This window comes from Manduca sexta, chromosome 27, assembly GCF_014839805.1.
Source record: "Manduca sexta isolate Smith_Timp_Sample1 chromosome 27, JHU_Msex_v1.0, whole genome shotgun sequence".
Lineage (NCBI taxonomy): Eukaryota > Metazoa > Arthropoda > Insecta > Lepidoptera > Sphingidae > Manduca > Manduca sexta.
The window spans coordinates 4,221,554-4,234,703 of NC_051141.1; the positions used below are offsets into that span (position 1 = coordinate 4,221,554).

At 33.8% G+C, this 13,150-nt stretch overlaps 1 protein-coding gene across 1 annotated transcript in view; it reads right to left on the minus strand.

Annotated features, from left to right (window-relative positions):
• Positions 1-13,150, minus strand: part of LOC115448625 (probable cationic amino acid transporter) — a 147,804-nt gene that overhangs the window by 23,684 nt on the left and 110,970 nt on the right. Inside the window, exons 8-9 of the mRNA XM_037444001.1 lie at positions 10,847-11,030; positions 9,462-9,586 (exon numbers count right to left, since the gene is read on the minus strand). Of these exons, the coding sequence (XP_037299898.1) occupies positions 9,462-9,586; positions 10,847-11,030 (309 nt within the window). The remainder of the gene's footprint in view (positions 1-9,461; positions 9,587-10,846; positions 11,031-13,150) is intronic.

The following is a 13,150-nucleotide window of genomic DNA, read 5'->3' on the forward strand; positions in this document are numbered from 1 at the left end:
AGAGCTGATGAAGGGGTTGTGTGTTTGTCTTTGAAACGTCAACATAAACAGCTTTGGGATATAAACAAATAACTGTGCACTATAACTATACCACAAGAGCGTTTGGTGTCGTTATTTAGGCATTGGATTATATTATTATTATAATTCTCTTGCGTTGGATAACGTTGTAGACTAAAGAAATTGTATCTTAGGTATTTTGTGGGAGTCATTTTATTTTATTTTAATTTATTCGGAAAACAAACAAAACAAACAAATAATTAATATTACAGACAATATACAATAGTTGTCTAAATACCATTGACATGTTTTAGCATGTTACTATAAATACAATATGCTTGCTTGATTATATCTACCTAAATGTAATAAATAAGAAATATATATAAATATTAGATTTTTTAACAATTTTACGAAGCTATAAAACAATTAACAAAGAAATAGAATTGAATTAATACACTCAAAGAACCGATTCAAACCAGTCATTAGCTATAGTGCGTTTAAATATGTTTGAACTTGAGTTAAATAGATCTAAACCTGGGAAATCACCAAGATCATTAAAGAAATTGGCCGACCTTATGAAGAATGAATTTTGTCTGTAATTAGGGGCACTATGAGTAACGTGAAGCTGTTTAGTTCGTCTGATTATCTTAATGGGAACTCGCAAGTGAATCTTGGAGAGAAGAGTAAGGGAGAATCGATTTTGCCTTGAATTAATCTGACCAGTAAAAAAATATCCCTCACTTTTCGTCTTATTGATAATGGAAGAATGTATCATCATGTAATCGCTATATATAATTACTAGAATTGCTAAATACACAAAAAATGTACTATTTAATAAAGTGAATATAAAATTACCCAAAACTTGTCAACATAGCATAAAAAACTTTATAATATTTGAGTAATTTATTATGCTTAGAATTAAAGAAAATTATTTGCAGGTTATTTTACTACCCCAATTATGCTATGGGACGGCACACACATGGTGAAGACTAGGGCTCTGCATACTGTGTACGTCATAAAGACGTGATGTATTTTTAAAAATATTCTATTAAGTTATTTATACTCTGTAAAAATCTCATGACCGGCCATACAACAAAGTTGGGTCAATATGAAGTTGCGGCTGTGTTTGTAGTTAGGCTGCCTTTCATTATTTAGATGCCTATGAAGCGCTGCACACTGCATCCGTGCATGCAAATAAAAAAGAATATTTGAGATCCCATCCAGTTATTAATGTTATCCGTGCGGTATATATAGGTATACAAAAGCGGCGATAGCCTAGTTGGGTGTGGAACGGACTGCCGAGACGAATGTTCGCAGGTTCAAATCCCAAGGGCACACACCTCTGACTTTTCTAAAAAATCATGTGTGTATTCTTTGTGAATTTATCATTCGCTTTAACGGTGAAGGAAAACATCGTGAGCAAACCTGCACACCTGAGTAGTTCTCTATAGGAATTTCGAAGGTTTGTGAAGTCTACCAATCCGCACTACGCCAGCGTGGTGGACTAAGGCCTAATCCCTCTCAGTAGTAGAGGAGGCCCGTGATCAACAGTGGGCAAGTATATAATACAGGGCTGATATTATTATTATTAGTGGCGAAGGAAAAAAAAATAGAAAACACCCGACACAACTTATAAGTACTAATAATATGCATAAATTAGGCCTGAAAATCGTTCTAATGATAACTAGATTTAACATTGAAAGGGAAGCCAGTAGGAATCGGGTTTTACGGACCATTCGCTATTATATATAGAAGAAAACCTGGCAGCTTCGTTTGCGTGAAATACTTTTCCCGCTATAAGGTATAACTAAAACGCTCTATGACGTCAGCGTATTTATTTAATAAAAATGATTAATCCAATTTTCCTTTAAACCAAATTACCTGGATAGAAGTTATCCTATGTGTTAATCTAGGACATGGTGTGCCCTACACATGACCCGTGTGCCAAAGTTCATCCAAATCCAATCAGTTGTTTCTACGTTTACTTGTAAAAAAACATATAACATTATCACAAACTTTATATTAGTAAGATAAGGTTGGAAAGTAAGATTCTACACCAATACAATATAATTTTATATTAGAGCGAGCCGGCGAGTAAGATGGTAACCGAACATCTACAAAAGCAAAATTGTCATTGCGTTTATAAAATATAAAATAATTAGTGGGTAGTGCGAAAATATTTTTGAAAAACTGACCATTACATAACTAATTGTGCTCTGCAAAATATAAGTTAATTAAAGTGCGCGGTTTACAATATCAGATGCGTTAAGTAATTTATACGTTTAACATTGGGGTTCGTATCAAAATACACTAATTAATGTATTTTCGTAAAATTGCTATGATTTAATACAATTATGTATAGTTAACCCCGTTAAGAGGTAAGTCATCTTATGGGTTAGGACTTAAGAGGGACTTTTATCCGCTAAACCCAGATTATAACATTCGTGAAAAGTATATGTCCCTTAGTTGGCTTGAAATAATAACGATGCGTTCATATTATCTACTGCAGCGCGCCTGGGCATTATGTTAAGAAAAAAAATTCCGCCACTGCTATTACAACTACGTAAATGCAAAAAAAGAATTTCGACAAAATGCACTGGAACGTTTGTTTGTCACGTTTGTGAGCGTTTGCTATATTTGTCAAATATAACTATTTTTCATATTTACGTTGTTGTAATTCTAAAGGTGCGAAGCGTGAGGGGATAATAATTTATATGAAATTAATCATATTATTGTTGTATTGAACATCAATAATACAGAATATTATTAATATAGAATTAAATCCATTAATAGAATAATTAATGGAAAGAGATTATTATAGAATATTTTCCTACACTAAGAAAAGAAAACTTATATTCACAGTTTTACATTAGTCGATCGCGAAACCTGAAAAATATTAGATAAAAAACGTCAAGGTAGTATCAAAAAGTATTAAAAATTAAAACGCAAATGCAAATGCAAACGCGCTTCTAAAATAAGCCATGTCAAGTATTATCCCATGTTGCTTTTCATATCTGATAGCATAATAAAATCTTGTGCATGATCTGTTCCCAACATTGTAAATAAACTGCGATATTGAAGCAGACGTTTAATAGATGGAATTTATGCCAGCGAAAACCTTTTCAAAGTTTACATTTGTTCACTTTGCTATAAAAAGAGCCATGTAACCGACGTACGGAGTTGTCAAAGAACGAGATTTGTTAAAGAATCTACGCCTGAATGATGTTTACTTTGCCGGTTATTCAATAGTGTAGCGGAATGTTTGAATAAGTGCAGGCAAGGAGTGCATTTTGAGAAGCTGTATATCGCACGACGATGTTTGTGGTTTCTTTGACAAGGTAATATGAGTTTCCATCATTTTTATTATTTAATGCAATATACGATGACGGATGAATCTGTGGAAGGAATGAAACATTTTTGAAATTGAAACGGAATTCATTCATTTTAAATTGTTAGAACAACGAAATAAATGCCAAATAAATTAGTTTAAAAGGGACGCAGATAGATTAATGAAGTAATAAAGGCTAAAACTATTATTTAAAAAAAAAAAGCGCCTTTCATATTTTTATTCGGGGCAAGCCTATCAAATCGTAACAGCGTGCCAAGCAACACTTGTTAGTTATTGCAAAATTGAGACACCCTTTGGCGTTAGGACGATTTAACACAGCGATATCAAATGTCCTTTGACACAATACTACGCAATATCGCTTGCGGGCCACACGCTCTGTAAATAGTAGAGGCTTTGTATTTGAATGTTACTGAACTGCTATTTGCGTAAAGCGATAGCCACCATTACTCGTTGGCCAATGCGGACATTTCGCACTGACATTTTGCTTCGTATGTTCCCGTGTTCAAAACAGCAGCAGTTTGACAACACCATCAAAGTCAAAGGCAATGAAGGTCGGTGGTGAGCGTACTGTGTAAATAGAAATGTTATTTGGAGTTGAATTCAATACCTATCAAATAGTTCATGAAAATGAACAAAGAGACGAGAACTTTTGTAATATTGCGACACTAAAATTATAAAATAAATGTATAATATATTATGTATAATTTATTAATTCCGAAGTAATTTTAAATAAAAGCACCGTAGCATTATAAGAATAATGAAAGTACAAACAAAATTAATACAATGAATAAATTAATGAACATTTTCATAGGTTTACTTTTAATTACTATTTTTTAATCCATAATTGATTTATTGATAAATAATTATATCACTCGAGCTTTAGATGGCTCGAGCAGGCGCTTGAAATTTTTTAATAAACGCGATTTACAAAATTGTACGTTCATAATAAACGTGTAGTTGTGGAAGCTGTATCCGTATAGATTTAAAACAGATAAGCAATGTTAAAACATTTGGTTAATTATTCTTTATTACTTATAATATTATTTATTACTTATACATTTCTATTAACACATATCTTTATTTATTTATCGTTTCGGATTACCAGTAGACGATGACGATGCACAGTACCAAAAAAATACGCAGTACATTATACTACAACATACATTATTATACATCATTAGCTAAATTCTGTGCTTTTCAAGCATCTTTAGGCGAATGCATGTACAAATGTACACTGTACAGCCGGCAGCCAAGCTGTAGTCAGTTTTGTAATTTGAATGTACTGCCTCGATTGGTATGGTACCGTTGTACAGAAAAACGACTCGAACAGCGCATTCCTATTTTGCTGCCAGTGATTATTGAAGGCTCAAAAATAACCCACATCTGGCTTTATACTGTTTTTGTAACCTCGACAAGTTTGCTATTCCTCCAGCCATGTGGATATAAATCGATGGTAACGTGCACTAATCATTTTTGTGTTGAGTAAAATTTGGGAATTCATAGATTCTTTATAACTTTTTATTATTATTTTCTAAAGGCATGAGAGAATTACCACAGCAACTAGATTTTTAAGTGTTATTTGATAATATATCAATATTATTTGAATAACACTTTATCTCTACGCACAGTTGAATCACAGTATTTACTTGGACAACAAATAAATACGCATTGAATCAAATGCATTCTGTTAGTTAATGATTTTTTTATCTGTTTATACATCGGTGACCCGTGTTTGTAGATCAGTGAGCCTGTATAATTCATTTAAAACCGCAATAGCATTTAAACAAATGTAACAAAGTTTTAGCAACTATAATCATTGAAGTCATCCTTCAGAAGTTTTTTTAACATAATATTCGCTAAAGGTAATTTAGTTTTATATAGTAGAATAGGGATTTAAACTAAGTTTCCTAAGATATTAAGTTTCCTTAGATTTGGCTGGTGGTAGGATATATGTGGTGTGGTAGGACACACCTATTACATAATTGATAATTTGTGGCAGTTGTCGGAAATCTAATTTTTGTTTGTTACCTTTTTTCTTGAAGTTGCTATAAAATTGAGCTTATTAAAGATACGTAAAAAATTAAACATGAAAAAAAGAGAAAAAACTAAAAGGTCGCAAACAGAAATTAGTTGTTTGACGATTCCCACAGATAGGCAATTTTAGAATGGATCATAATTTATTTAAGAGTGCGATATTTTCGACTAGTACACAATGTTAAAACCCGCAATAGTAGCCCACCTGCCATGGTTGTGCCTCTGCATACCCTTTCGGGGATAAATGCGTGAAGTATGTGTGTTAACTTTTCTTTGCCAATGTACAAGTGTCTAAAGTTGTTGTTTGCTCCTTTTGTCCACGTTTTAGTGCCGGATAACTTGATCGCACTATTCCATGCCTCTGACGGTGAAATTTCAAAGAATTCTATTCGGATCTAATACAAACATGCAATATGTTTGTTTATACGCAAACTTATATTCAAATTATTGTTCCGTTATGAAACATTTGCAAATCATTCGCGAAATAACACATTCGCTTTAGAATGTTTCAATAATTATTATTTTAATAATTAAACATTTAAAATTAAACTACTTTTCGGATTCTATCGCGGTTTTTTATATTTTAGTTTTCTTACGACGTTTCGAAGACTTTGCAGCCTTCATGGTCACGGTGGGGACTCGACACGGGGGATCCGAAAATTAGTTTAATTTTAAATGTCTTACATTCGCGTAAACATAAGAAATATTTAATAATTAAATTAAGCAATAGTGATGAAACTAGATAAAATTATATATAAACATCGAACAGATGAAACGAGTATGAAGGCAATGTGTTACGTAATGCACGGTTGATTAAGCAGAGCTCCAGGATGCATTAGTTTGTTGGTTGGTGTTTATTTTAGGTAGTCTAACTTTGCCGGGGGCTTATCGTTGTGAAGACCGATAATGGGAAGCTACGAGCGGTGGCAACATTTTCAAACTATTTAACCTAATATAATTCTGGTAAAGTTACCAACCAGGGATTTATCGAAATTCTGTAAAATCGAACAGTCCTAAGATACATTTTAAGGTAAGCTTTAAAAAGCGTTAAAAACGATTTGCTTATTATAATCTAGACGTTTATGGTCATGATTTACATCCAGTATCGAGTATGATTTAGAGATAGAGAAATTCGACAAAGCCATAAATATTGCTACCACTTCTACTTAGCATAAATGTGAAACTGGGCCAATGTTTAGAACATACTCGTATTTCATCCCGATCCGACGTTGAATTCCTGTGGGAAATATTATAAAATCTACGGACGATGCATGCGGTCGTTTGGTTTAATGCAATTGCAACCGCACCGAAATGATTTATATTACGTGGCAATTTGTATCGTAAATATTGATGGCAATTATCGTCCCATTTGAATTATGGACTTCGTATAATTCTTAATAAAATTCTAAGTAGTCAAGTTAGGTATATTATTTTTCATTGCACTTTCATTCAAGTATTTATTTTTAATCATTTTTAATAACGACGTATAAATAAACTATTTTTATGGGATTATAGTATAACGTACTAGTTTCCGACGACTTGGTGAGGGTCGCCAGAGTCCGACGGATGAGGGCGACCCAGAACCGGTCCCTGTGGCGTTCAATGCGGGAGGCCTAGGTCCAGCAGTGGACGATTCCCGGCTAAAATGATGTACTAGTTTCCACATAAAATATGCCGTCCTCAAAAGCAGTTCATCAAACGTGGAACAAACATTAATTAGCGCTAAGAGTAATAAATAAATCTGTACGAGAGTGCGGGACTAATTTATACCGTGAAAGTTCTAAAATCTGAAACTGATGGAGGTATGTTTACTCGAATTTTAGTGTGAAAAATGATTCTGGGTTATGTCTCATGCATTTTTGTAAAAGTTAATTACGAAGTGAGAAGGGAATCGCGTTGCGAATCCCCGTAGCTCGTAAAAAAATATTTTTTACTACGAGTGCGGTTTATGCTTGACGTAGATGGTTTTTTCTAGCAATGTTGAGCAAATGTTGGTGTCGAAATATTCATCCGATTTTAGATTTTATCGACACACGCGTCGTACACTAACAACGTAAAATTTTTATACAAGATTATATTATGTACATACATGTACTTCAATATTATGCAGGTCATTAATATGGAAGGTTATTCCATGACATTAACTCGAACAATTATAAAGTACGTACGTAAAAGCTTGATTTCAGGTTAATTAGTTTGGAAGAGAAAACTTGTTACAATTAACAACATTATAACTATTTCCAAAAAGATTAATTTACCTTACCGAGTTTAAAGTTTGGTGCTGCCAGTTTGTTCTTATTTGTGTTCAAACTGTATGTAGGTAACGTATATATCACAATTATTGATAAAGTTACCTAAACTTTGTCTTTGAATATTCGACAAAAAAAACGGTGAGATTCTAAATCGCGGATTATAAATTGAAAAGTCAATACGAGTTTAAATTCACATACAATCTAATTTAGACTCTAAAATTGAACTTTTAAAATGATTTGTTGAGCAAGACTATATTTCTACGTAAATATGGTGATTTAAAGTAGGAATTTTGCTGTAGATCTAATTTATGCCTAATATAACGATATACTTGTAATCAAATCACATTCGCAGTCCAAACTATTCGTTTTGTAGTTATAAATTGGTTAACAGTAAACAGTCTCTATTCAAGAAAATAGTTTTCAAAAATATAAAATGAATGAGGAAACGGAATTTCATTTTAAATAAGATTTTTTTTTTCATACTAACTTTATTCTGTGGCTGCGAAAATCTCATTTAAATATTCACTACCAATTAAAACAAGTCTTCCGTGGTCGAGAATCCGTCTAGATTTTTCTTAATGTATTAAAATAACTTTTTCGCGTTGATTTAAAAAATTGAACTTTAGTATTTCTTTTTCGTGTCATTCAGCTTGCAAGGCTGGAGTAACAAATTAAATAAATGCACTTACTTCGTATGTTTCTTCTTTAAAATTGTCATGCGGTGAGGACGTGAAAAGTTCTAGGCGTCATGTGGTAACAATAACAATCTGACTTCTACTTTTTAAAAATATTTAGATGTTTTGATATTTGTAAGAAGTAAACGCAGAAACCTTTGAACGGCTTTTGTTAAAATTTAGCAAACATATATTATAGACCATGTTGTGGATTAAAATAATTCAAAAATATTATATTCATAACTTGCTTCTGTAGGAAATGTGTTGCGATATTTACATAGATGGCACTGGTGTCGTGCAGATGGTAGTTTTTACACCAAATAGTTATTCACGCGGGCCAAGCCACGAACAACAACTTAGTAAGATATAAAATAATATCTATCATAACCTGAATTCTGAACATCAGTTTAAACATTTCACAGTGGATTGTAATTTAAGATTATAATTAAATACCAATGTTTGCTCATATTAAGACCAATATTTTGTATGTAAGATGTTTGATAGTACTTCAGACGTAAACAAAAAATGGCGAATCAATCGTAAAAAAAAATTATATAAAAAAAAACGAACTACCATGTTTTTAAATTTTAAACGTCATGAGGATTATATAGTAGAAGGCACAAAAACAGCCGATACATTACCCATTGAAACAAATTGAATTTGCTAGAACACATACATGTAATACGATTACTTCAGCCGCGCGGCGCCCATTACACCGCGTGGGATTGTTCTTATTTCCCACGGACACAAAATAAATTAGTGACTGACTCGCCTACACACTGTTTATCGTTAGACCGAGCGTTCAGAAAATAAAACAAAAGAGTGTGCATTTTCAAAAGTATTATAACTAAGTAAATATATATTATATTATTGTATGTTATTATATGCTGTACTAATATATAAATGTGCATACTGTGGTCTCCTATAATTGAAGAGGCACGTCACATTGTTAATTGTAAGAATAATACGACATTGTAATTGTGTTTTTTTGTGAACGAGTGCGCAACCACTGATATATGTATTCCAGAATCAAATATGGCGGTGTATTTGGATACTTAAATATTGAAACATTAATTAATCTACTTGAGAACTGTAGATCGGAATGTTTCCCAAAAATCCCTGGGAACTGCTGAAACATGTGCACTATGTACTTACCGATGCTCATCATCTCGACCAGGACTTCTAGGTGAACCAGCAAAGCCACGACCGCAGCAGCGAACCCGCCGCAGATGGTGGCGAACGCCGGAGTCCCAGCTGCCTCCGACACTGATGCTAGTGGTCTAAAATTAAACAAACATGGTGACTACAATATTGTGACTTGAATGAACCTTAATACATCATAATATCATGCCTCTATCGTTTTCAGGGGTATGCAATGGTATTCACCCACATTTGACCTCAATACGGCAGCTATACCGCAATGCAACACAGAGACAGTCTTATAAAAAATGTAAGCCATTTAATTAACTTACAACTAATTAAAAAATAAAGTATGTGTCAGTAAAATGTATTCCTGTTCTCGCTTAAAAAGGGGTCAAAATGCGCTAACCACGTGTTTGCACTGCGTTTTATTTTTATTTTGAGCGATTCAAAGCGCGCCAGCAACGTAAACGTAGCAGAAATACTTTCTCAGCGTAGTAATAAATTGATTGCAACCCAACATTTTATATTGTTTTCTGAAATAACGAATAGTAACAGTAAGAATAGAAAAGTTTACAAACATTTTTGAAATGAATAAAATTAACAACTAGAGAACGTTCAAAAGTATTTGCTTAGAAATTTTAAACATTCGTTATAACAAAAGCAATTTGTATTTATCGAGACAGATAAACTCGATATAAATGGATGTAAATGGGAGATATCATTGTTATAGTCTATATATCAGTACGTGAAATAGAAAAATCAATATAAATTGATAACTTATATATATTTAAGTATATTACCGAACAATATTATTATACTCGTTACTATAAGTGATTCAGAACATGGAGGCATAAATTTAGGAACATACAAATCTTAGCTCTAACAATTAAAACCGCTATTTACTTCGTGATCGTACTGTCCATCCATATCCAACAAAATTTTAAATTAAGATAAAAAATGTTGTGTACGTACATTGAGAAAAGAAATGCAGACCGAAGGGGGAGGGATTACCTGTTAATTAATATTGACAAGTCTTCCTTAGTCCCCTTGTATTTGATTACCTAATTTCGTTGCGTAGTAAAGACAGATTAGAGGTCCCACGTAGCTTAACCGCTCACCGTCATAAAATGCCAGCCACTGTCGGTCCTATCTGGTGGCGTAGTTATAGTGGCTGGTGAGAAGCCTGGATAGTCTATAGTTTTATGAGTCCAATTCATGACGAGCACGACTATAATGGCTAGCGACGATCAAGCTCGCCTAAATGAATAGCATTGAATCACATGACCTTGTATCATATATTTTATATACTGCATCAAGGTCTAAGTCTGATTTATTTACGGAATAAATGCAATTCGATTCTGGTTTCGATGCCAGTATTGATTAATTTCGACACTCACCTGAAGATAAGTCCATCAGAAGCCATAGCATATATCACTCGCGGCATCGGGAACATGGAGCCAAACATAGAGACGGTGAGGCCGGCTAGGGCTCCGAGCGCGACGAAGTATTTGCAGGTTGGTGCGTGGACGTAGTTAAACATTTGCACGAGCGCCGAGTCGGTGTTCACCTTGTCGTACGGCACTGGACAGAAATTAAGTAGATAAGTAAGGTAGATTAGAGTAGTAGTAATTAGTTAGAGTAGTAGATTTGTTTTTTTAGAAGACTAATATTTGGGATAAGTTACTAATAACAATTTGTGGAGCGTAAAGATGTAATTGAGCGGGTCGACAGGTGCCGGTCGTTTAGGGTCCTTTCATCTCTTGTTGGTGGACATTTTCATTGGGCGTCACATTAATTAACACCAGTCCCGTGCGCCACTGTGCCGTACTACCGATGAGAAAATAAACCTCAAAACGAAGTGTATTCCTTTTTATTTTACTCAGCTTCTGCCTACGATGCAGCTTTTCTAGCCAAATGTAATGAAAATAGATTCCGTTTATGCGTTATTAGCTAATGACATCCAAATATCTCGACAAATTGTCATGTTTTATTGGTGTATCTATTTCTTCATCGGCGGATTCTCTAGCGTTGTGTTAATGTCAAAAATATCTTCTAATTCGCGACAGAAAACTGAAAACTTTATAAATGGTTAGGGATCTGCAGTCTACTACCGACGTAGTTGACTACGATGTAGCAACTTCGTAGCACTCCACTACTTTCGTAACCTAACAAACGTAATTAACAAAGAAAAAACGTAATTAAATAAAGTCACCGATTTAATTTATTGAGATCACCATTTTAGCAAGCATATTTCTTTTAAAGAAGCTGATTTTCCTAATTCTCTCCTAGACATACTACATATATTAGACTGAAACAACGGGCAAAATTTAGATGCAGTACTTTCATCAATACGCGTGTCAAAATTCGAAAAAATAGCGCTGCAACGACATATTGTAAAATGGCTAGAGATATCATTCTTATGAATAAGAAGAATGTTAACTCCCTTATTCATAGACATTTTTTATCTAAGGACGGAGTAAAGCTGTGACTTCGCAGTGCATAGCCATAGGGCCGTTGTGATTGGCTAATATTGTTGTATCTCAATTTAGAGAAGTAAGAGTTTAGACATAAAAAGGGATACCAAGTTGACATTGGTACCTCAAGAAATTAATTTTAAAATACCCTAGTGATGAAGACTTCATATAATCCGATTCCTATCGGCTTCCCTTTATGTAAACTTCAAGTGGGATCTAATCGATTATTAGAACGATTTGTAGACCGCATTCACGCTGATTACTATTAGTATCCAAATGTTGTGTCGGGTTCCTTTTCAGAAAATCTCGCCTTTTGCCAGCCCCGGAACTTGAATTTTTTCGAGGCTGGGCAAAATCTGGAAAATACCGCCCCCTACCTATATTTTTACCTTTGTCATCTTCATCATCATTTTACGCCCCGCGGGAAATAATTTTAGTATTAAATGTACTGTATGTCTCAGTAGTCAAAAGTTGCATTAATGATAAGTTATGCATTCGTCTGCCAAGTTTGATTTTGCCGCCCTCTAAATTCGCCGCCCGGGGCATGGGCCCTGGCTAGCCCCCCCTTAGATCCGGGGCTGCCCTTTGCCACTGGTAGAAGGCAATGTATAAAAGACTGCTACAAAAAAAAAATTATTAAAAATAACGTCCCAATTTCAGTATAAATTCTGCCTGGCCGGTCCATTGATAGTGATTAATTAAAACAATTCACATGCATCGCTTTTTGCATTGCATTTCCGCCAGAGGCCAGCAAGTAACTATAAAGTGCCATAAAACTTATTGCAAATAGTAAATGCCGACATAAACATTATTGTAAATGATAAATCACCTGCAAAAAAATAAAAAGAAATACAATATAAAAATATTTTCCATTTCTAAAGAGCAGGGCGGGCTCGCTCAAGCGGAATTTTCAATAAATATTCGATGTAAAATATGATTATTTATTTGCTGAGAATATTAAAAATAAATAGACTTCCGGGAAACAAAGATTATTTTTTGTATTCAGGGCTCATTAATGAAGGAGCTGTTTTAAAACATAACAGATTTATTGAAAATGCAATCATATTTTATACAGGTTCGATTTTTTAGCTAAAGGCAGTATGGGCCGCTTCCTTATCCACAGAAGCAACAAGAAAACTTCCTTAATATATTTTCCATTTTGAAGAAATTAAGATCTGTATTCATAGACTTTGACATATATGTACCATCTGCAAAGAAATGGGCATT